Source organism: Chiloscyllium plagiosum, unplaced genomic scaffold, assembly GCF_037043375.1.
Source record: "Chiloscyllium plagiosum isolate Xiang-an unplaced genomic scaffold, Cpla_swu_hap1 HiC_scaffold_5, whole genome shotgun sequence".
NCBI classification, from domain to species: domain Eukaryota; kingdom Metazoa; phylum Chordata; class Chondrichthyes; order Orectolobiformes; family Hemiscylliidae; genus Chiloscyllium; species Chiloscyllium plagiosum.
The window spans coordinates 79,667,358-79,692,541 of record NW_028270143.1 but is presented as its reverse complement, the minus strand read 5'-3'; the positions used below and the strand labels follow the sequence as shown (position 1 = coordinate 79,692,541).

General features: G+C 41.5%; 1 protein-coding gene across 1 annotated transcript in view; it reads left to right on the top strand.

Annotated features, from left to right (window-relative positions):
* The window catches only part of gtpbp10 (GTP-binding protein 10 (putative)), a 54,563-nt gene that overhangs the window by 22,255 nt on the left and 7,124 nt on the right, over positions 1-25,184 (top strand). Inside the window, exons 5-7 of the mRNA XM_043690355.2 lie at positions 14,847-14,920; positions 17,293-17,345; positions 24,518-24,625. Of these exons, the coding sequence (XP_043546290.2) occupies positions 14,847-14,920; positions 17,293-17,345; positions 24,518-24,625 (235 nt within the window). The remainder of the gene's footprint in view (positions 1-14,846; positions 14,921-17,292; positions 17,346-24,517; positions 24,626-25,184) is intronic.

Here is a 25,184-nt window from a genome sequence, read left to right as displayed (position 1 = left end):
AAAAGATTCTCACTGTCGACCCTATCTAAACCCCTAATCATCTTGTACACCTCTATCAAGTCACCCCTAAACCTTCTTTTCTCCAATGAAAACAATCCCAAGTGCCTCAGCCTTTCCTCATATGATCTTTCTACCATACCAGGCAACATCCTGGTAAACCTCCTCTGCACCCATTCCAGTGCCTCCACATCCTTCCTATAGTATGGCGACCAAAACTGCACACAATATTCCAGATGCGGCCGCACCAGAGTCTTATACAACTGCATCATGACCTCAGGACTCCGGAACTCAATTCCTCTACCAATAAAAGCCAGTACGCCATATGCCTTCCTCACCGCACTATTTACCTGGGTGGCAACTTTCAAAGATTTGTGTACATGGACACCAAGATCCCTCTGCTCATCCACACTACCAAGTATCTGACCATTAGCCCAGTACCCCATCTTTTTGTTACTCTTACCAAAGTGAACCACCTCACACTTAGCTACAGTGAACTCCATTTGCCACCTTTCTGCCCAGTTCTGCAGCTTATCTATATCCCGCTGTAACCTGCCACATCCTTCCTCACTGTCTACAACTCCTCCGACTTTCGTATCATCCGCAAACTTGCTCACCCAACCTTCTAACCCCTCTTCCAGGTCATTTATAAAAATGACAAACAGCAATGGTCCCAAAACAGATCCTTGCGGAACACCGCTAGTGACGGCACCTCCAACTCACCCTCAATGCCATACCTCTGTATTTTTTGCAGTAGCCTACCATGGGGAACCTTATCAAACGCCTTACTAAAATCCATATACATCTAAACTCCCTGCTCCTTAAAAGTGCAACTTTGCTGTTGTATCTAGTGCCATCTCCTCAGTGAATTGTCCTTTGAAACATAGTTCCAGGTATATATTTTAAATATTAGTATTTAGCTCATCTTTTCTCAACATTATTTTGTTTTGTGAATTCATGTGATGTTGACGCACTGGCTGGGCCAACACTTGTAGTCCATCTCCAGTTGTGAAGATGGTAGTGAGCTGTCGTCTTCAACTGCTGCAGTCCATTTGGTGTCGGTATATTCACAGTTCTGTTAAGGATGTAGTAACAAATAAGTTAGAGTAATGTATAGCAATTGCTTCCCAATTTTTTTTTTCCCCATGTTGACCCCATTTTGAGGCTTAAAAATTGTCATAACTCTTGAGCAAGAACTTTTGAGAATGAAGGCTTGTTAAAGTGGGAGCCCAGCTGTTGTAACTTATTAGCACCCAGCTATTAGCGTCTTGGATCTCGCACCACCAAAATTTTGGAAAGCCTTAACCTAACTTTACTTTGAAGGTTTTATTATAATTGTTTAGGATTGACTTCGAAGTAAAGACTGAAAATAAATCTATATAGCATCTCTCTCATCATCAGGACCAAAAGATGTACCAAAGTGAATTATAGACATTTTAAATGAAGTCTTTTCATAATAGTAATAAATGGGAGGATCAGTTCGTGCACATCAAGGTCCCAGAAAAGCAGTGTGATGTGATAACATTGTTTTTTAAGCAATGTTGGAATAGCATTGGATTACAGGGGATGTGATGACCTAGTAGTATTATCACGAGACTATTAATCCAGACACCTGGGTAATATTCTGAGGACCCAGGTTTGAATCCCGCCATGGCCAATGGTAGAATTTGAATTCGGTTTTTAAAAATGTCTGGAATTAAGAATCTAATGATGACTATGAATCCATTGTCAATTGATGGAAAAAAAACCTTTAGGGAAGGAAACTGCAATCCTTACCTGGTCTGGCTGACAGATGACTCCAGAAGGACAGCAATGTGGTTGACTCTTAAACTGCCCTCTGGGCAATTAGGGATGGGCAGCCTCTCCAGCAATGCCCTTATTCTGTGAATGAATTTAAAAAAAGAATAATAATGTTAGGTAAATGTTTATCAAGCCACCTTGGGAGGGTAGTTGAGGCGGGTAACCTCTCAACCTTTTTAAGTACCCAGATGAATACTTGAAACGTCACAACTTTCAAGGCTGTGGGCCTAATGTGGAAAAGTGAGATTAGCATAAGTAGTGATGTATCTAATTTCAGTATAGACAAAACAGGCTGAAGGAGTTCTGCTGTGCTGTATGATATAAGGGGATATTGATTTAGTTTGTTATTGCTAGAGTATAGCATTCTCTCAGTGCTATGCTGAAGTGACTTTATAGATTTTGCTCTCAAATTTTTGAGTCCCATTCTAGCCTATAACATGTTGCATCAAAGGCAAGAGTATCACTGACCAAGGACTCTCACTTGATTACTGAGTACTTTTTATTTGGGAAAAAGATATTTGTTGTTTATTCAAAAGGCTTTTTAAACTAACCAAAATTCCAGCATGTGGACGCTGGAAGATAAAATCTGAAATGTGTGTTATATGTGTGTCTGTCATTCCTAATTTGCATATAAATAAAACCAGGAACTGCAAGAGATCTGAACCAAAAACAGTAATCATTGGAGAAACTCAGCAGATCTGGCAGCATCTGTAGGAAGAAAGTAGAGTTAATGAGTCCAGTAACTTTTCAGAGCTGGTTTTAATCTGTTGAGCTTCTTCAGCAATTTCTGTTCTTGTTCCTAATTTACACTTCTCTGATTAAAAATGTTACTGAAGCTATTTTGGAATAGTTCCAGGACACTTGTAGTTATTCTTAATCCTCATGTTTGGATGTGTTTTAACACATCCAGTTCAAGTGGAATTTAAACTATATTGTCTGGCCTAACGATAGGGACAATAAAACTGTGCTGCAAGACTTTCTGGGGAGTTTGTATGTTCAAGCACTGAATACAAAGTGGATCAATTAAGGAAAGCCAGCATTGATTTGTGTTGGGGTTGTTCTCCTGTGAGAAGAGGCGTTTCAGAGAAAATTTGATAGTTTTGTAATGGCATGTGGGATCCAACAAAGTTGACAGAGAAGCTATTTGTGAAAGGGTTGTGAACCAGAGGACAGTATAAGTTGAATGATGGAGTCACTCCTAACATTGGAACAATAGGCAAAGAGGAATGTTTCATTCAGCCTATTGAATCTGCACCACCATTCAACTCGATGATGTATAATCATCTACTTCAGTGCCACTTGCCTGCAATATCTCCCTATGTCTTGATATCATTAGTATCTGCTCTTAATCCTTGCTCGTATATGTTCCCCACTCATATGTGCTGTAATTTTATTTTCTAATGTGTGGAACTTTATCAAATGTCTTCTGAAAAGCCAAATGCACTATATCTACTGGTTTTCCTTTATTAAGTATTATCCACAAAAAGGTTCCAACATGATTAACAAGCATGATTTCCCTTTCATAAATCTACATTGCTCAATTTTATTATTCCTTTCTAACTGTCGAGCTATCATATCCTTTGTAATAGATTCTAACATTGCTTACTACTGACATCAAACTAACAGGTCTGTATTTCTCCATTCTTCTTTAAATGGTGGGGTTACATTTACAACTTTCCAGTTCACAGGAACCTTTCTAGATACAATGGTGTTTTTAAAAGTAACCACCTGATTTGATTTGATTTTTTGTAGTCACATGTACCTAAGTACAGTGAAAAGCTTTGTTTGCAAGCAGTACAGGCAGATCATAGCAAGCAAAGACAGGTGGATCATTGGTGCTTAGACAGAGTGAGGCATAGAGGTTACCCTGCATAGAAGGTACACGAAGCAAGATCAACATTAACAAGATCAATATTATTTGAAGTTAGAGTTCATTCATCAGTCTAATAATGGTAGAGAAGGAGCTGTTCTTGAACCTGTTGGTGTGCGTATGTTCAAGCTACTGTATCTTCTGCCTGATGAAGGAGGTTGTAGGAGAGCGTAACTGGGGGAAGGGTCTTTGATGCTGGCAGTCTTTCCACGGCAACAAGAAGTATAAATGGAGTCTGTGGATAGGAGGTTGGCTTCCATGATACTCTGGGGTGTGCACACAACCTTCTGTAGTTTCTTATGGTCCTGGGCAGAGCACTTCTGGTACCAGACCATTATGCACCCAGGTAGTATGTTTTCTATGGTGCATCTGTAAAAGTTGGTGAGAGTCCTTATGGATATGCTGAATTTCCTGAGCCACCTGAGGAAGAAGAATCATTGTTGTGCCTTCTTGACCATTGCATCTATGTGAGAAGTACAGGTTGTCAGTTATTGTTGCTTCTAGCAATGCATACATTTATTCTTTTTATCCTTTTCCTTCAGCATTTTGGGATGAGATGCATATGGTCCTGGAAACTGTACAGGAGAACTTTGTGGAACTATCCATTTGCATTCCTGGCAGGAGGGAACTGTGCTGGATTTGACATTAGGAAATGAGGCAGGACAGGTGGAGAATGTCAGAGTATGGAAGCATTTGGGAAATGGTGATCATTATGTAATGTTCGATATTCAGTTGGAAAAGGCTAAAAATCAGTTCATGATTAAAATTCCAGATTGGAAAATGGCAGATTTTAGGAGTTTAAAAGTTCAACTGGAGCAGTTTATTGGAAACTCATTTTGGATGAAAACTTGGGACAATTTCAAAAGAAAGATGAGTAGGGTGAAAACTAGGAAATTACCCATGAGAAATAAATACAGGGTAACCAAGGTTAGATGACTAAAGATATTTGTGATAAAGTAAGGAGATATATGATGCATAGCAGAATAATAATAGCACTAGAAATCAGGGGAAGAGTATCTCAAATTCAGTAGAGAGGCTAAGGCTGGAATAAGGAAGACTAGGAGGAAGCGTGAGAAAAGGCTGTGATAAAACAAATAGTAAAGCATTCTTTAAACATATGAATAGTAGAAAATTAGCGAAGGATAGAATGAGGCCCATAATGAATAAACAGGTTAAGCTACTCACCGAAGTAAAGGGTGTGACAGAGGTACTAAATGAGTAATTTGCTTCTCTGTTTACCAAATTAGAAAATGGTGATAATGGCATGGTATTGAACAACTAGGCAATATATTGACAAATAAAGTGCTAAAGAGGCTGGCAGCACCTCGGGTAGAGAAGTCGTCAGGCTCAGATGGGATGCATCCTAAATTGCTGAGAGAATGAAAGGTGCAAATTGCAGTGCCGATGACAGAATTTATCCAGGTGTCTCTGCACACGCGATTATCCCGAGGGAATGGAGGATTGGCAAATGTGATACTGTTGTTTAAGAAAGCAGAAAAGGATACCCCAGGAAACTACAGACCTGTCAGCTTAATTTCAATAGTGAGAAGACTATTGGAGTCCATAATAAGAGAAAAATAATTTAATACTAGATAGTCAACATGGCTTTGCAAGAGCAGGTTATGTCTGACAAATTTAATTGAGTTCTTTGGTGAGGTGACACAGGCAGCGAGTGAGGATAGTGCTGTGGGTGGTGTGTATTTGGACTTTCAGAAAGCATTTTATATGGTGCCATATAGTTAGAAAATTAGAAATGTTTAGGATTGAGGGTCCTTGATGGCATTGATTCTAAGTTGACTAAAAGATAAGAAAGGGGCGGGGGGGGTAGGTTCTCAAATTGGCGATGAGTTGAAAGTGGTATTTCCTTGTAATGTTAAAAGATTAAATGAGAATATCTCTCTGGACATTACTGTAAATTAAAGGGTTAAACTGCACTGTGTTTGGGTGGGGACAACAATCATGAAAGAATGCAGATGACTATCCATTGTAATTCAGACTTCATTTAGATGGTCATTTGCTACTACTCCCCTGCTATTGTTAAGTTAAACTACCATTCAATCTCTTCCATCCAGAAATGCTTTCTGGCCATCTCTTGAAGCTAGGTATGCAGCACCTGAATTGTCTTGGGGAAGCACTGAGTCAGGAAATTGTTTGCATAAAGATTCCCCAGGATTAGCTATTAGCATTTGCATTATCTCTTTAGGATGATCTCATCCTGCCATTGTACCTGGGGTAACTTGTAACTGTGAGTGACTGGGGGTTGTCTTGAGTGGCATGTGACTGGGGGAGTTGCCAGAGCATCAGAGGCATGACCAACTGACCAAGATAAAGGGGATATATTTTCTTTGTTCAGGGCCTCACTTTGACTCAACCTCACATACCTACGAAGGGGATTGTGGGGGTCGGTGGGGGGGGGGGGGGGGTCGGTGCAAAGGGGGTCACCTAGCTTGTACAGACTTTAATAAACTTTAACTGTTTGCAGAAGTTGATGTGTGCAAATTGCAATTTGTGTGCGAAACCTCAGGAAAAGAACCTAACATCCCATGTTATGGACCAGGCCAGACTCCCTCAAAATATTTCAAGAAAATAGTCCAGACCCTAACTTTGCCAACTGCTTTAAACAGGTATAACATGGATATTCCAGGTGGCATGCACCTGGCCAAATTACTTTGTTTTAAACAAACAGAATTTATTTACAAGATAACCGAATGAAACCCAAACAAAAGAGAACAGAATACAGAATAACTTAACCTATATGAAAACTGAACAGATTATATCAATTTAATGATGCTGTTCCAAATACATGCAACAATCCCCAGAAATGCCCCTTGGCACAAAAGGTAAAATCAAACACAAGGTCTTATAGGAAAGAAGTCAGAGAGAGACAGGAGGCTGAGCCAGGACCAGCTTCTTTGGGTCCAGCAGCTTTTTCAACTGCCTGATTGCTTTCAGTGAATAGCTAGCCTACCAAAACCAAAGCAAACCAGAGAATTGCTGGGCTAGAAGAACCGGTCATTCGCCTTTCATTGTACAAGTGTTTTTTTTTACTTTAAATGCCTTTTGCCTGAGGCAGTATTTCAGCTATAATCAAATTGGCCCTAAAACCTTTCAACCCCAGACATTTTGGAACCTGTGCTTATATGACCTCCTGAAAAGAAGAACAAAGGCTAACATAACCTTGCAGCATCATCATACCCATTTTTAAGAGCTTGTAAGGGTGTATTTTGTCCTTTTTTTAAAGAGAAGTTTTAAGACCGAGATGGAGAGCTGTCTATTTGAAGCCGATAAAGAAAACCGCTTGTGAGGCCTTGGGTTTTAAAAAAAAATTGGTACAATAGAAGAAGCATTAAGTGGAGTCAAGTTCCTGCAGAACCTAGTTTTAGTTTAGCTTTCAACAGTTATTGGAGTTTTGAAGCTGCCATACATCTCTCTCTCTAAAAGCAAAATGTTTGACTTCTCTCTGTGTGCCAGAATTTTCTTTGTTCTTTTCTCTTGGTCTGGAGAAACATTTCTCAATAGAGACAATCTATTTTACTGAATTTGTCTTTGCCAATGGTGTGTTTACTGTATTGGAACAGTTGCTGTTTAATTGTTAAATAATCTATTATTCAGTTTTCTAGTAGAGTTAAAGTTATGCCGATTCTTCTTTCTTCTGTTTGTATTTTAATTGGGTGTAAGTATAAAGTGTGTTTTGCTTTAAGCTGAGTAGTGTGACCAATCGCGTTATATCTGGAACACAATACCTTATACTTGCCATTTATATAAGATAAATATTAGAGTTTAGGCTATCACCTTGAGTTTTTTTGAAAGGCATTTGGTATGGTCCATAACACCAAGGGATTGGTGTTGTGACTCTTGCTTTTTCTTATGGATATAAATGATTTAGAAATGAGTGTTGAGGGCAAAATCTCAATTTGCAAATGATGTTAAGGTAGGGTGAATAGTTAATTGTGAGGATGATGCTAATTGACTTTAAAGGGGGATTGACAAGTTGGCCAAATTGACAGACATTTGGCAGATGAAATTCTATGCAGAGAACTATGAGGGAATGCATTTTGGTAGGAGAAACACTTGAGAGACAATACAGACTTCATGGCCCAATTTTGAGGGGAATACAGTAGCGGACCTCAGGGTTCGTATTTTTGAAGGTGGTCAGGTAAGTTTAAATAGTCATTAAAAAGGCTTACAGGTCCTTGGATTTAGAAATAAAGCCATAGAGTACAAAAGCAAGGAAGTAATGCTATACCTTTGCAAATTATTAGTCAGACCACATTTGGAGGATTGTGTTCAGTTCTGAACACCTTATTTAAGGACGAATGGTAAAGCCCTGGAGATTTAGGAGATTTGGCAAAGGAAATTTACTAGAATAATATCAAGAATCAGAGATTTTAAATACAAAGAAAGATTACAGAAATTGGGCTTATTTTCCTTGGAGTAGAGAAGACTAAGAGGTTACTTTATTGAGGTATTTGCAATTATGAACAATGTTGACAGGGTAAAGAAGGATATTCTGTTTCCACTGGTTGGTATGTCAGTAACTAGGGTTGAAAATTTCAAGATTATCAGCAAGAGAGCTAGGATTGAGATGAAGAGAAACCTCTTAACTCAGAGAATTGTTAGTATTTGGAATGCACTGCACTGCCTGGGAGAATGGAGAAAGAGGATTCTATGTGAGGTTTCAAAAGAGATATATATTTACAGGGTACTGAGAAAGGTGTGGAGAATGGGACTAGCTGGGTAGTTCTTTCAAGAACTGGTACAAACACAATGGGTTCAATGTTCTCCTTCTGTACTGTAAGTTCAATGACTTAAATAAATTCTAAATTCTATGATTTACCAACCTTCGATCCAGTTAACTTTTCACATAGTACCTCTTTACTAATGAGGTAAAAACAATGACTGCAGATGCTGGAAACCAGATTCTGGATTAGTGGTGCTGGAAGAGCACAGCAGTTCAGGCAGCATCCAACGAGCAGCGAAATCGATGTTTCGGGCAAAAGCCCTTCATCAGGAAACATGAGGCTTTACCTACAGTGAGAAGTGACTCCAGGCCTCAAGTGGTTTTGTTTCTTCCTTCGCCTTCTACGATGTCTGAGTGCAGGCCCAGGTCCCATAGTTGGGCTCCCCATAATGAAGCCTGTTAGCCTTGGAGATTTGGTTGGGTGACCTGGTGGTTTTGTTAGAAAGCCCAGATATTGGAGACTGTCCTTGCCAGAAGTCCCGAACGTCAATTTCGCTGCTCGTCGGATGCTGCCTGAACTGCTGTGCTCTTCCAGCACCACTGTTCCAGAACCTCTTTACTAATACCAAATTCTTTTAGTCCCTCAGTTTCACAATTCTGAGGGTTGCCCAGTATTTATAGGAGATCATTTGTATCTTCTGTGAACACAGATATAAAATAACTTTAGTTTTTGTGCCATTTTGCTGTTCTCATCTATAAATTCATCCGAATCTGTAAATGGTCCACATTTGACATAGTTAATCTTTTCTTCTTCACATATGTTTTAGTATTCACCTTTATGTTCCTCATTAGTTTGCATTCATATACAGTTTATTATTAGAGGCATGGAGTACAAGAGCAGGGAGGTTATGCTGCATTTATGAGGGTTAGACCTCAGGTGCAGGACTGTGTAGTTCCAGGCACCACACTTTAGGAAGTATGTGAAAATATTGGAGAGAGGGAGGAATAGTTTTGAGGATGGTTCCAAGCATGAGCAATTCAGTTATACGGATAGATTGGAGAACCTGGGACTGTTGTTGTTGGAGAGGGAAAAGTTAAGAGGAGATCTAATAAAAGTTTTCAAAATCAGGAGGAATCTGAGTAGATAGGGAGAATCTGTCCCCAGTCATAAAAGATCAAGCACTTGAGGGTATAGTTTTAAAATGTTTCTGAAAGAAGTAAATCTGAGGTGAGACAAAACTTGGTCTGGGTTTGGAATGTGCCAACTGGAAGTATGGTGGATGCAGGTTCAACTGAGGCATTCAAGATGGCACTGTTTTTATGTAAAAATTATCCAATATGTGGGATTATGGGAAAAGGCATTAGAGAAGCATCAAGTCAAAACTCTGAGAGTTTATGGAGCCACATTGAGGCAAAAGGCCTCTTGTAGCAATTTTGTGATTTTCTTTTCACTTTTTAAGTCAACTTCTTGATTGTCCTTTGGTTCTATGTTTCTTCAAATCCTGTACTTCTTTCCTCTCTAGGCATTTTTCTGGCATCTTTTTAAGCCACCTCCTTTGATCTGTCTCCACTAATTTCTTTTTGCCTTTTCCTTTAGGTTTTGTATCTTAGAGGAATGTACACTAGCCTTTGCATGTCTACTATCAAATTTTTTAGTATCTATCCCTAAACCAATTTAGCCAACTTGCCTTTCATAACTTCCCTTCTTCAGATTTAATACCTGAGTTTCAGGATGAGCTATATTGCATTCAAACTTAATGCCAAATAATATGATTACTATTTCCCAAAGACTGCTTTATAGCAAAGTTATTAATTAATCCTTTCTCATTGTACAACACTAAATATAAAATAGCCCAATCCCTAGCTGGCTTCTCAGCATACTGCTCTAGACACCTGGTTATACACAGATTAGGAAAATCATTTTTACAGTGTGGTTATAATCTCTAATGCATTAGCTGAGGGTGGTGGGGCAGATTCAGTCTTGACTTTCAAACTGAACTTGTTAATTATTGGAAAGGAAAATTTAGCAGGACCATTGGGAACGGTCAAGGGTGTGACTAGAGAGATGGAATGATTTCCTTTTGTGCTGTGAAGATCAGTGATTTCACTCCATGATCTTTCAAAGGTAACAAACTGTGACACTACCATTGCAGTAAATAAGATAATAAACTGATGTGACTCCAGTGCCAGCAATCATTGACTGAAAGCTAACATCTGTCAGCTGCTATACCTTTAATAAATTGAACATGGTGAGGACAGTGCAGGAGAGAGAGAGAAAACCTGCTCAGTTACCGCCTTTGCTGTTTGAATTCGTGTATCGTTGGACATCGGAGTGCATCTGGGAAAATTAACAAACAGTGAAATTCACAACTAATCTTGGAGGAACTGTTGGGTGAAGTTCACAGCACAGAATCAGATAAGTTAATTGTTGTTTTAAGTCTGTCCAAGAGAAAGGCTGCAGTCGTGAGTATAGTGGATTCTTTCTTGATTATGTTTTTGGAGAGAAGTCTCTTGATTAAACTTAAAATATAAGCCATAGCTATTAATTTAACCTGGGGCAGTGTTTGTAGAGGAATAAGATGGTGTTATTTTCCGGGTCTGTAGATTGTGAAGGAACAAAAATGCCCTTTGCAGTGATAGGTACTTCTTGTTAGATGTGGGAGTTTAAAGAGAGTGTAAGGGTTACTGCGGATTATATCTGCCATAAATGCTGTTGGATGCGAATCTTATCAGATCGAGTAGATCGGTTGGAGAGACAGTTGGAAGCGATGAGGAATTTGCAACAGCAACAGTATGTGACGGATGGCAGTTATAGGAAGAGGGGAAAGTCTCAGATACAGTCACATAGATGGGTTAACTCCAGGAAGGGTGAGAGAGGTCAGCACTTAGGGCAGGAGTCTTTTGTGGATATACCCATTTCAAACAGGTATGCTGTTTTGGAAAATGTAGGGGTAATGGATTCTCAGGGGAACGTAGCACGAACAGCCAAGTTTCTGGTATTGAGACTGGCTCTAATGCAACGAGGGGTACGTCGGCTTCCAAGAGATCAATTGTGTTTGGGAATTCTGTAGTCAGAGGTACAGACAGACGTTTGTGTGGCCAGCAGGGAAAAATCAGAATGGTGTGTTGTTTCCCTGGTGTCAGGATCAAGGATGTCTCCGAGAGGGTGCAGAATGTTCTCACGGGGGAGAGGGGCCAGCAGGAGGTCATTGTCCACATTGGAACCAAAGACATTGGAAGGGAAAAGGTTGAGACTCTCAAGGGAGATTACAGAGAGTTAGGCAGAAATTTAAAAAGGAGGTCCTCAAGGGTAGTAATATCTGGATTACTCCCAGTGCTACGAGCTAGTGAGGGCAGGAATAGAAGGATAGAGCAGATGAATGCATGGCTGAGGAGCTGGTGTATGGGAGAAGGATTCACATTTTTGGATCATTGGAATCTCTTTTGGGGTAGAAGTGAGCTGTACAAGAAGGACGGATTGCACCTAAATTGGAAGGGGATTAATATACTGGCAGGGAAATTTGGGCTAGAACTACTTGGGAGGATTTAAACTAGTAAGGTGGGGGGAAATTGAGAAACAAACTTGTAAGGGGATCTCATCTATCTGTAAGAATAATAGGGTAGTTATGGTAGGGGATTTTAACTTTCCAAACATTGACTGGGACTGCCATAGTTTTAAAGGTTTAGATGGAGAGGAATTTCTTAAGTGTGTAGAAGACAATTTTCTGATTCAGTAATGAATGTACCTACTAGAGAAGATGCAAAACTTGACCTGCTCTTGGGAAATAAGGCAGGGCAGATGACTGAGGGGTCAGTGGGAGAGCACTTTGGGGCCAGCGACCATAATTCTATTCGTTTTAAAATAGTGATGGAAAAAGATAGACCAGATCTAAAAGTTGAAGTTCTAAATTGGAGAAAGGCCAATTTTGATGGTATAAGGCAAGAACTTTCAAAAGCTGATTGGAGGCAGATGTTTGCAGGTAAAGGAACGGCTGGAAAATGGGAAGCCTTCAGAAATGAGATAACAAGAATCCAGAGAAAGTATATTCCTGTCAGGGTGAAAGGGAAGGCTGGTAGGTATAGGGAATGCTGGATGACTAAAGAAATTTAGAGTTTGGTTAAGAAAAAGAAGGAAGCATATGTCAGGTACAGACAGGATAGATCGAGTGAATCCTTAGAGTATAAAGGAAGTAGGAGTATACTTAAGAGGGAAATCAGGAGGACAAAATGGGGACATGAGATAGCTTTGGCAAATAGAATTAAGGAGAATCCAAAGGGTTTTTATAAATCTATCAAGGACAAAAGGGTAACTAGGGAGAGAATAGGGCCCCTCCAAGATCAGCAAGGCGGCCTTTGTGTGGAGCCACAGAAAATGGGAGAGATATTAAATGAATATTTTGCATCAGTATTTACTGTGGAAAAGGATATGGTAGATATAGACTGTAGGGAAATAGATGGTGACATCTTGCGAAATATCCAGATTACAGAGGAGGTGGTGCTGGATGTCTTGAAACAGTTAAAGGTGGATAAATCCCCAGGACCTGATCAGGTGTACCCGAGAACTCTGTGGGAAGCTAGAGAAGTGATTGCTGGGCCTCTTGCTGAGATATTTGTATCATGATGGTCACAGGTGAGGTGTCGGAAGACTGGAGGTTGGCAAACGTGGTACCACTGTTTAAGAAGGGCGGTAAAGACAATCCAGGGAAGTGTAGACCGGTGAGCCTGACCTCGGTGGTAGGCAAGTTGTTGGAGGGAATCCTGAGGGACAGGATGTACATGTATTTGGAAAGGCAAGGACTGACTAGGTATAGTCAACATGGCTTTGTGCGTGGGAAATCATGTCTCCCAAACTTGATTGAGTTTTTTGAAGAAGTAACAAAGAGAATTGATGAGGGCAGAGCAGTAGATGTGATCTATATGGACTTCAGTAAGGCGTTCGACAAGGTTCCCCATGGGAGACTGATTAGCAAGGTTAGACCTCATGGAATCCAGGGAGATCTAGCCATTTGTATACAGAACTGGCTCAAAGGTAGAAGACAGAAGGTGGTGGTGGAGGGTTGTTTTTCAGACTTGAGGCCTGTGACCAGTGGAGTACCACAAGGATCGGTGCTGGACCCTCTACTTTTTGTCATTTACATAAATGATTTGGATGCAAGCATAAGAAGTACAGTTAGTAAGTTTGCAGATGACACCAAAATTGGAGGTGTAGTGGACAGCGAAGACGGTTAACTCAGAATGCAACAGGATCTGGACCAGAAGGGCCAGTGTGCTGAGAAGTGGCAGATGGAGTTTAATTCAGATAAATGCGAGGTGCTGCATTTTGGGAAAGCAAATCTTAATAGGACTTATACGCTTAATGGTAAGGTCCGAGGAAGTGTTGCTGAACAAAGAGACCTTGGAATGCAGGTTCATAGCTCCTTGAAAGTGGAGTCACAGGTAGATCGGATAGTGAAGAAGGCGTTTGGTATGCTTTCCTTTATTGGTCAGAGTATTGTGTGCAGGAGTTGGGAGGTCATGTTGTGGCTGTACAAGACATTGGTTAGGCCACTGTTGGAATATTGAGTGCAATTCTGGTCTCCTTCCTATTGGAAAGATATTGTGAAACTTGAAAGGGTTCAGAAAAGATTTACAAGAATGCTGCCAGGGTTGGAGGATCTGAGCTGCAGAGAGAGGCCGAACAGGCTGGGGCTGTTTTCCCTGGAGCATCGGAGGCTGAGGGGTGACCTTATAGAGGTTTACAAAATTATGAGGGACATGGATAGGGTAAATAGACAAAGTCTTTTACCTGGGGTGGGGGAGTCCAGAACTAGAGGGCATAGGTTTAGGGTAAGAGTGGAAAGATATAAAAGAGACCTGAGGGGCAACTATTTCACACAGAGGGTGGTACACATATGGAATGAGCTGCCAGAGGAAGTCGTGGAGGCTGGTACAATTGCAACATTTAAGAGGCATTTGGATGGGTAAATGAATAGGAAGGGTTTAGAGGTATATAGACCGGGTGCTGGCAGGTGGGACTAGATTGGGTTGGGATATCTGGTCGGCATGGACGAGTTGGATGGACGGGTCTGATTCCATGCTGGACATCTCTGTGACTGTATGGCTTAATGAGATTGCTCCATTCTGTTTGCATCTGATGGACATTTGAATAATATACAAGATGGAGAGGATTCAGTTTGCATAAATGTCATGCAGATTGAATCTGTACTAACAGCATAAATAGAGTATGGAATAGACAAAGAAAATAAAATGTGCAGCCCTGGGGCTAATGTAATAACAATTACTAGACTTTCAAATTGTTCTGCTTTATTAACTTTGAAGAACTATGTTGAATGAAAGTTGGATACATTTTGTGTTTCATTGAATTTGGGTCCACAACTTAAATTGCACGCTGATTTTTGTGTTGTGCCATTTAGTGCTGTATTAACTTAAAAAGAATAAGCAAATTATTTAAAGTTTAAGTTGCTATCTTCAGATAACAGATTTTCCTATTAATTGTAGGTTTCCAAATGCAGGGAAATCTTCATTATTGAGTCAGCTGTCTCATGCCAAACCTAAGATTGCAGATTATCCATGTAAGTGTAACAATAGAAGAACTGTTCTTTTAAAGATTTATTTCCCATCTAATATCTGCCGTTCCCCTCGTTTTAAACTTATCATGTTGCCTCCTCGAACATGAACAGTTTCTGATGAAAAGTACTGTGCTCGGTGTCATCGCTTTTATTGTGTTCCAGGTGCCATATCAAATCTCTTCATTCCAAAACCTAAACCTTAGGCTGACTCACATAAGGTTCTGAGCAATGTGGCTTATAGCAAGATGTATGGCAGAATCGGGCAACAAATGTGGCAAAGCCCATCTCAACATTGGGATCCTCTCTGTCTTGTATGTTTTTCCACAAGTGGCATGGTTCTTGCTAGGCAGCAGTGAGATACCAATTGAGGATAATCATTAATTTTTAAATATACACAGAACACTGGAGAAACCCAGTAGGCCTGGCAGCATCTGTGGAGAGAGAACCAGTAAACGTTTCGAGTCTGGTGTGACTCTTCTTCAGAACTTACTATTCAGACTGCCCTCCCCTCAAGCTTGCCAAAGAAGCTAGATATTGGGAAAGCTGAACAAGAAAACCAGAACAAGCACCTGATGGATTCAGCATGCCACTTGTTCTGAATAATCTTCATGTTGGAAACTGAGCACTAACATCTCAGGGCATCGACCACATACTCCCCATGCTCAAGAGCATTGGCAGCCTACATGAGCCAGCCTCTAACAACCTCGTGACACATCTCTGATTCACTTACAGGCACTTCTGCTCTTCAATTCTGTATGACTGTTAGCATGGGTAACTGTTATTGTAATGCTGCTGCAAGGACACTGAATACTCAGACACTCACCTAGTTCATGGAAAGGACCAGGCTGCACCTTTGGGCTCTTCACTTGCTGCTATAATGTTCACTTACTTCAATCCTATCTGGATGCTCACAGCATCTCTCTTGCATTTCCTTTTTCGTGCTGTGCCCCCTCAGCCAGAGATACCAGAGTCATATTACTGCTATCTTGCCTTGCCTTGCCATTTAATGCAGACATAAAGCTATGAAGCTTTTCACAGTTATCAGCAGGCCTCAGTCAAGTCCTGGGTGCTCAGATGGTACCAGCTGAGTAAGTCAAGGCAGCCTCCAATACTAGCCAGGCCGTGTTCAAAGTCAGGATGCTCTCCACATAAGGAATGAGAAGCCGGAGGTTGGGCAGCAAAGCGTCTGTCTTGACTCTTTCTGCACTATTGTGGATTGTTTTCCCCTTGAGTGTAAGTGAGTCAGGTATTAAGGGAGATGAAAGTGGGTGGCGCAATTATTCTTTTTGGTGCATGTGGGGAGGTGACCTGAATGGGTGAGTATGTAGCATTACTAATGTTGTGGTAGGTGGAAGTGAGAGAGAGCGGTAGATCATGAGTCTTGTGAGTGGTGATACAGTGGTAGAGAGAGTGCGATTATGAGATATCAGAGAGAGGATGGTGGTACGTACCCTGACAAAGGGCATCAATCTTGTTCCTATGCTACTATGCATAACTCCAAACAGCTGAGAATGAGTTAGCCGTGGTAGCAACCTTGGACCAGGCTGGCATAGTCTGGTGTTGTGCCCTCCACTGCTGGCTTCGGAAGATGAAATTCCACATTGGCACCACCCTATCCATCTGGACCTCCAGAATCTTAGCTGCACAGTGGGACCCCAATTTTCCCCTGTCTGGGATGTCTAGAGTACAGCAACCTTTGCAGGACAGCTTTAAATTGACAGTGCTTGTTCAGGTACACAATGGCTTTTAATGATGATGTGGGTGGAGGGAATTCTGGGATATATATTCAGTACAAATTAGACAGTGGTTTGGAGTGGGATCAAGGTTTGTTTGGGTGAGCGAGTGAGTAAGATGGTGGATGAGATGAGGTGGGTGGATTTAGTGGTTGGGTCCAGGGCGGTGGTTGGATGGGTCACAAGGTTGGGCATGTGGGGGTTATGTAAGGGTGGTGATTTAGGATTGTGCTGTTAATTACTGATTTACACCAGAGATTAAACTTTGTAGCACCTCTAGGGTAAGAATCTGTTTAAATTAACTCCAAAATCAGTGTGAAAGACATTTATATAATCTCCCATTCGAAGCAAATAAGCCTGTCAGAAATTTAAACTTTCCAGACAATTGCGGTGCCTGTATGAATGTCAGGAGTATGGCTCCTCCAGTTCTCCAGCAACCTAAGCTGGACTTTGGATGGTGGATGGTCATGACTTTGGATAGTGGAAGACTCAGTCCATTGTAATAGGAGAACAAAAGGAGGTTATTTGACTTATTTCACTAGCGCAGGCTTTCCAAATGAGCAGTTCATCTTGCCCCATTCTCTGTCTCAGTCCCATATGTTGTTTAGCTTTATTTATGTTAATTTTATTTTTATTTTTCAGTCACTACCATGAGACCAGAAATTGGCAAGTTAATGTACAGTGATTACAAACAGGTAAGTATTGCCAGTATGGCATTTCATGCTTGATTAATTTTTTTTGATGTATTAGAAAATGTCACAATGAAATTGTTAGTTTTAAGGCAAATAATGGTAAGGCACTACTAGATTTAATGAAGTCTCTCATGGAAGAGGAGTATCAGTATTTTAGGCTGTACTAAAGATTCTAAAGCTTCATGTTGAGGTTTGAAATCCCTGTTGCTAGGCACAGAGGACACCACTGTTGATCAAAAGGATATGTAATTTCATCACCGCAATTATCAGACCAATCGGGTGTCCTGCAATGAGTGGCTTAGTTCAATGATCTCCCCTCTCCTGTCCACAAGGATTAAGTCAGGGCTATGAAGGAAAATGCAGTACTTGGCTTGATATGGCTGCCACAATAACACTTGATGATTAACATCAATAAAGATGGAGAGATTCACTTGATCAGTGCCACCGTCACTGAACTCTAGTTTTTCCTCTGTAAAGGGCTGTAGCAAGCTCTCAACTTAGTTTGACTGAATGCCTCTATCTCAGTCTTATAAGTCCTCACAGTCCACTATCCTACCAAAATGGAGAAGGAGAGCACCTTCACTTCTTGTTTATAATATATAAATGATCTGGAGGAGAATGGAGGTGGCCTGATTAGTAAGCTTGCGGATGACCCAAAAATTGGGGGAGCTGTGAATTATGAAAAGGATTGCCAGAGGATACAGCAGGATATATATAGAAGGGGAGGCGGTGGTCTAGTGGTATTATCACTTGACTATTAATCTAGAAACCCAGGATAATATTCTGGGGACCTGGGTTCAAGTCCAGCCTCTGCAGATAGCAGAATTTGAATTCAATTTTAAAAAAATCTGTAATTAAGAGTCACCTGATAACCATGAAACCATTGTCAATTGTTGGAAAAACCAATCTGGTTCACCAGTGTCCTTTAGGGAAGGAAATTTTCCATCCTTACCTGGTCTTACCTACATGTGACTCCAGAGACATAGCAATGTGGTTGACTCTCAACTGCCCTCTGAAGTGGCCTAGCAAGCCACTCAATTGTATCAATTGCTAGAAAGTCACAACAAAGAAATGAAACCGGCCAGACCACCTGGCATCGACCTTGCAACCAGAAAAGACAATGGCAAAAACACAAACAGCCCTATCGACCATGCAAAGACCTCTTTACCAACATCTGGGGGCTCGTGCCGAAATTGGGAAAGCTGTCTCACAGAGTAGTCAAGCAACACCCTGGCATAGTCATTCTTACGGAATCGTACCTTACAGATAACAACTCCGGACAGCACCATTACCATCCCTGGATATGTCCTGTCCCATTGGCAGGACAGACCCATCAAACATGCAGACAGTGGTATACAGTCAGGAGAGAGTTGACCTGGGAATCCTTGACATCATGGGGTCTGAAGTCGAAGTTTCATGGCTTCAGGTTGAACATGGGCAAGGAAACCTTGTACTGGTTATCACGTACTGTCCTCCTTCGGCTGATGAATCAGTACTCCTCCATGTTGAACAGCACTTGGAGGAAGCACTGAGGTTGGCAAGGGCGCAAAATGTATTCTGGGTGGGGGATTTCAATACTCATCACCAAGATTGGCTCAGCAGCAGCATTACAGATCGAGCTGATCAGGTCCTAAAGGATATAATTGCTGGACTGGGTCTGTGGCAGGTGGTGAAGGAATCTACAAGAGGAGAAAGCATATTTGACCTCATCCTTACTAATCTGCCGGCTGCAGAGCATATGTCCATGACAGTATAGGTAAAAGTGACCATCGCACTGTCCTTGTGGAGACAAAGTCCTGCCTTCACATTGAGAATATCCTCCATCGTGTTGTGTGGCATTATCACCGTGCTAAACAGGACAGACTTCAAACCAATCTAGCAACTCAAGACTGGGTATCCATGAGGCACTGTGAGCCATCAATAGCAGCAGAACTGTATTCCAGCACCAAAAGAGGAAATGCTGGAAAATCTCAGCAGGTCTGGCAGCACCTGTAAGGAGAGAAAAGAGCTGACGTTTTGAGTCTAACTGACCCTTTGTCAAAGTGAGTCAGTTAGACTCGAAACGTCAGCTCTTTTCTCTCCTTACAGAAGCTGCCAGACCTGCTGAGATTTTCCAGCATTTTCTCTTTTGGTTTCTCTCTTTCCCCCCTATCCACCTTCACTGCTTTCCTTTTCTCTCTCTCTCTCTGTCTGTCTCTCTCTGTCTGTCTCTCTCTCTCTCTCTCTCACATTCTCTCTCTCTCTCACATTCTCTCTCTCTCTCACATTCTCTCTCTCTCTCACATTCTCTCTCTCTCTCTCTCTCTCGCTCTCTCTCTCTCGCTCTCTCTCTCTCGCTCTCTCTCTCTCGCTCTCTCTCTCTCGCTCTCTCTCTCTCTCGCTCTCTCTCTCTCGCTCTCTCGCTCTCGCTCTCTCTCTCTCTCGCTCTCTCGCTCTCGCTCTCTCTCTCTCTCGCTCTCTCTCTCTCTCGCTCTCTCTCTCTCTCGCTCTCTCTCTCTCTCTCGCACTCTCTCTCTCTTGCTCTCTCTCTCGCTCTCTCTCTCCTACCCTCTATTCCAGCACAATCAGCAACCTCATGGTCTGGCATATCCCCCAATCAACCATTACCATCAAGCCAAGGGATCAACCCTGATTCAATGGAGAGTGCAGGAGCACCATCAGACTTACCTAAAAATGAGGTGTCAACCTGCTGAAGCTACCAAACAGGACTACTTGCATGCCAAACGGTATAAACAGCAAGTGATTGACAGAGCTGTGCGATCCCATGACCAACAGATCAGTTCTAAGCTCTGAGTCCTTCCACACCCATGAATGTGGTGTACAATTAAACAACTCACTGGATGAGGAAGCTCCACAAATATCCCCATCCTCAACAATGGAAGGCCCAGTACATCAGTGCAAAAGATAAGGCTGATGCATTTGCAACAATCTAAATCAGAAGTGCCGAGTGGATGATAAATCTCTGGCACCTTCAGTGGTACAGCATCATGGATACCAGTCTCCAGTCAATTCGATTCATTCCACGTGATATTATGAAATGGCTGGAGGCACTGGATACTGCAAAGACAATGGGCCCTAATAACATTCCGGCAATGGTAATGAAGATGTGTGCTCCAGAACTTGCCGCTCCCCTAGCCAAGCTCTTCCAGTACAGTTACAACACCGGTATCTACTCAACGATGTGGAAAATTATCCAGATATGTCCTATACACAAAAAGCAGGACAAATCCAACCCGACCAATTACCGCCCAATCAGTCTACTCTCGGTCATCAGTAAAGTGATGGAAGGGGCAATCAACAGTGCTGTTGAGCAGCATCTGCTCAGTGATGCCCAGTTTGGGTTTCGCCAGGGTCACTCAGCTCCTGATCTCATTACAGCTAGCTTCAAACATCGGCAAAAGAGTTGAATTCTGCAGGTGAGGTGAGAGTGATAGCCCTTGACTTCAAGGGCACATTTGACCGAGTATGGCATCAAGGAGTCCTGGCAAAATTGGAATCAGTGAGTAATGGGGGCAAACCTTCCATTGGTTAGAGTCATACCTGGCGCAAAGGAAGATGGGTTGTGGTTGTGGAGGGTCAGTCATCTCAGCTCCAGGACATCTCTGCAGGAGTCCCTCAGGGTAGTGTCCTAGGCCCAACAATATTCAGCTGCTTCATCAATGACCTTCCCTCTGTCATAAGGTCAGAAGTGGGGATGTTCACTGATAATTGCATAGTTTCAGCACCATTCGTGACTCCCCAGATACTGAAGCAGTTCATGCTCAAATGCAGCAAGATCTGGACAATATCCAGGCTTGGGCTGACAAGTGGCAAGTAACATTTACGCCACACAAATGCTAGACAATGATAATCACTAACAAGAGACTCTCTAACTACCACCCCATGACATTCCACGGTATTACCATCACTGAATCCCCCAGTGTCAACATCCTTGGAGTTACCACTGACCAGAAACTCACTGGACTCACCGTACAAACACAGTGGCTACAAGAGCAGGTCAGAGACTAAGGATACTGCACCGAGTAACTCACCTCTTGACACCCCAAAGTCTATCCACCATCTACAAGGTCCAAGTCAGGAGTGTGATGGAATACTGTCCAATTGCCTGGATGGGTGCAGCTCCAACCACACTCAAGAAGCTTGACAGCATCCAGGACAAAGCAACCCTCTTGATTGGCACCACATCTACAAACATTCAATTCGTCCACCACCGGTGCTCAGTAACAGCAGTGTATACTATCTACATGATGCACTGCAGAAATTCACCAAAGATCCTTAGACAGCATCTTCCAAACCCACGACCATTTCCATCTGGAAGGACAAGGGGCAGCAGGTACTTGGGAACACCACCACCGGCAAGTTCCCCTCCAAGCCACTCAGCACCCTGACTTGGAAACATACTGCTGTTCCTTCACAGTCGCTGGTCAAAATCCTGGAATTCTATCCCTACTGGCATTGTGGGTCAACCCACAGCAAGTCAACGGCAGTGATTCAAGAAGGCAGCTCACCACCATCTTCTCAAGGGCAAATAAGGTTGGGCTGTCAATGCTGGCCAGCCAGTGACACCTAAGTCCCACAAATGAATTTTAAAAAATATAGGCTGACAGATGGAGTTCATTTCCAGAAAAATGTGAGGTGATACATTTTGGATGTTCAATGCATGAGGGCAGAACCCCTAGTAGCATAAACATATAGAAAAGTCGAGGCATACAAATCCACACTTCCCTGAAAGTGGTAACGCAAGTGAATGATGTTGTCAAGAAGGCATATGACATGCTTACCTTCATTGATTGGGACACAGTATAAAAATTGCCAATCATGTTGCAGCTAAAATTTAGTTAGGCCACATTTGGAATATTTTGTATAGTTCTTTGCCACACTACCAGAAGGATGTGGAGGCTGGGAGAGGGTACAGAATTGGTTTACCAAGATCTTGCTTAATTTGGAGGGTATGAGCTATGAGGAGAGATCGGACAAATTTGCTTTGTTTTTAGTTAAATGTCGAAGAATGAGGGGGTGACCTGTTAGAATTTATAAAATTATGAGAGAATGAATGAATAGTCAGAGTCTTTTTCCCAGGGTAGAAATATCAATTACTTGGGGACTTAAGTTTATGGTAAAAGGTGTTGAGTTTACAGGTGATTTTTTTTAAAGAGTTTGGTAGGTGCCCAGAATGCACTGCCAGAGGAGATAGTGGAGATGGATACAATGGCAGCATTTAAGAGACACATATGAATCTACCTAGAAGTAAAAGGATTTTAGCTTAGAAAGGGATCATGTGTCGGCGCAGGCTTAATGGGCCGAAGGGCTTGTTCCTGTGCTGTACTGTTCTTTGAAGTCCTCTTGAATCACGCATAAGGCTGACATTATGAAAATGTTTCTTCTTCCTCACTGTCTGAGAATCATTTCATTTTCCACCTAACAACACTCAGAACAAGATTGGCGTGGCTCAAGAAGAAAGCTGCTGAAAATGTGTTGCTGGAAAAGCGCAGCAGGTCAGGCAGCATCCAAGGAGCAGGAGAATCGACGTTTCGGGCATGAGCCCTTCTTCAGGAAGAAAGCCAATTTTCATAGTCATTATTAATGAGTAATAAATGTGACCATACTATGTTAACTGCATCAAAAGAACATAGTTTTATTTAAATTTATTTTGTGCCTTGAGTGCTAGTGGGAGGGCCTGATTTTATTTGATTGTATTTGTTATCATGAAATAATAGTCTTACAGTGTTGAAGAGGCCCTTCGATCCAGTGCTGCAAAAGCTACACTAGTTCTAAATTCCAGCACTAGGCCCATAGCCTTGAATGTTATGATGTTTCAAATCCTCATCCAACCTTTTCAAGGTTGAGGTTAACCCCCTCAACCATACTCCCATGAAGTGCACTCCAGACCCGCACCACACTCTGGTTTAAAAAGAATTCCTCAAATCCCTCTAAATCTTCTGCCTTTCACTTTTAAAATTATGCCCCCTTGTTGATGAACCCTTCGACTAAGGCGAACAGTTGCTTTCTATTCACTCTGTCCGTGCCTCTCATTATCTTATTTATCTCGATCTGGTTTTCCCTCAACCTTCTCTGAACCAAAGAAACTAACCTGAACTTACCCAACCTGTCTTCATGGCTAAAGAGCTGCATCCCACTCGATATCCTCATCAATCTCCTTTGCACCCTGTCGAGTGCAATCCTTCCTATACTGCAAAGACAAGAACTACATACAGTGTTGTAACTTTGACCTAACCAAAGTCCGATACAGTTCCTGGTTTTTAATTTCATCAGTCAAGGTATAGATTATACGTTTTCCATATGCCATCTTAACCTAGGCATGCATGTCTTCATTGGTCTGAACATTTGAATATAAGAGTTGGGATGTCATGTAACTGTACAGGATATTGGTGAAGCCACTATTGGAGTACTGCATGCAGTTCTGGTTGATCTGTCATAGAAAGGATATTATTAAATTGGAAATGGTACAGAAAAGATTTACACTGATACCTGTGCTGGAGGATTTGAGATAAGGAGAGGCTGGATAGGCTGCGACATTTTTCCCCTGGAATGTAGGAGATTGAGGGATGACCTTCTAGAGGAAGGCATAAATAAGGTGAATAGCAAAGGTGTCTTCCCTGGGGTTGGGAAGTTTAAACTAGAAGACACAGGATTCCGGTGAGAGTGAGAAGATTTAAAAGGGACCTGAGGGGGGACTTTTTCACACAGGGTGGTTTGTATATGGAAGGAACAGCCAGGGGAAGTGGTAGATGCAGGTACAGTTACAACATTTAAAAGATATTTGGACGGGTACATGAATAGGAAAGGTTTCGAGGCAAATGGGGGAAGTTTAGTTTGGGAAACATGGTCGTTGTAGACTGAGTTGGACTGAAGGATCTGTTTCCGTGCTGTATGACTCTACCCTATAAACCTGCCGTGCTACCTTTAGGGAGTTGGGGACAATTGTGATCAAAAGGAATAAATGAATAAGAGAAAAGTGTATTATTTGGAAAATATTTATTTACATGCACGTTTCTATCCAGATTTCTATGATGATGTACTTTCACCTGTATTTAAAGTAACCCTGAATCTCCCAAACTAGCCATATCATCAAGTTGCCTGGAGTAGTTTATTGAAGTTACATGATACCAATCAAATGCACTCTGTGAAAGTCATAGTATATTTTATTGTCACAGATATCGATGGCTGATTTGCCTGGTTTGGTTGAAGGTGCACATTTAAACAAAGGGATGGGTCACAAATTTCTTAAACACGTGGAGAGGACCAAGCAGCTGCTTTTTGTGGTAAGAAATTTTTTTTTTATTTTGAATATTTTTTCTAATTAATTCAACATCAGAATTCATTGTTTAATACAGCATTGCTCCATTTAATCTTTAATACTGTTCATGTTAAAATATTCATAATTTGCATTGCATGGAAAAACTTCAAATTGGATACCTGAAATTACTGCAATAAAATCATTATTGAAAGAATTATAACCATGCGGTTAACATTTTGCTTTATTTCATTGGGAAATATTTGAGGATGGAACAAATTCGTATTGTCCAAAAATGGAATTCATGTCCACAATGATGCAATATTGCTATGTTCTTCCTGTGTGCTCCTTTGGGGAATTCAAAACTGCAAATAGCACATCAAATCTGGATAACATCAAATCCAGAAAGTGTTGGATCTCCTCAGCAGATCTGGCAACATCTGTGGAGAAAGAAAGGGTTGACCTTTTGTCACTTTGAAGACTTGCTGAAAATTTCCAGCATTCTGTTTTTAATTCAGATTTCCAATATGTACAGTATTTTCATTTTGCTTCACTGAATGACCTATATGCTGATTTAATGTTGTATT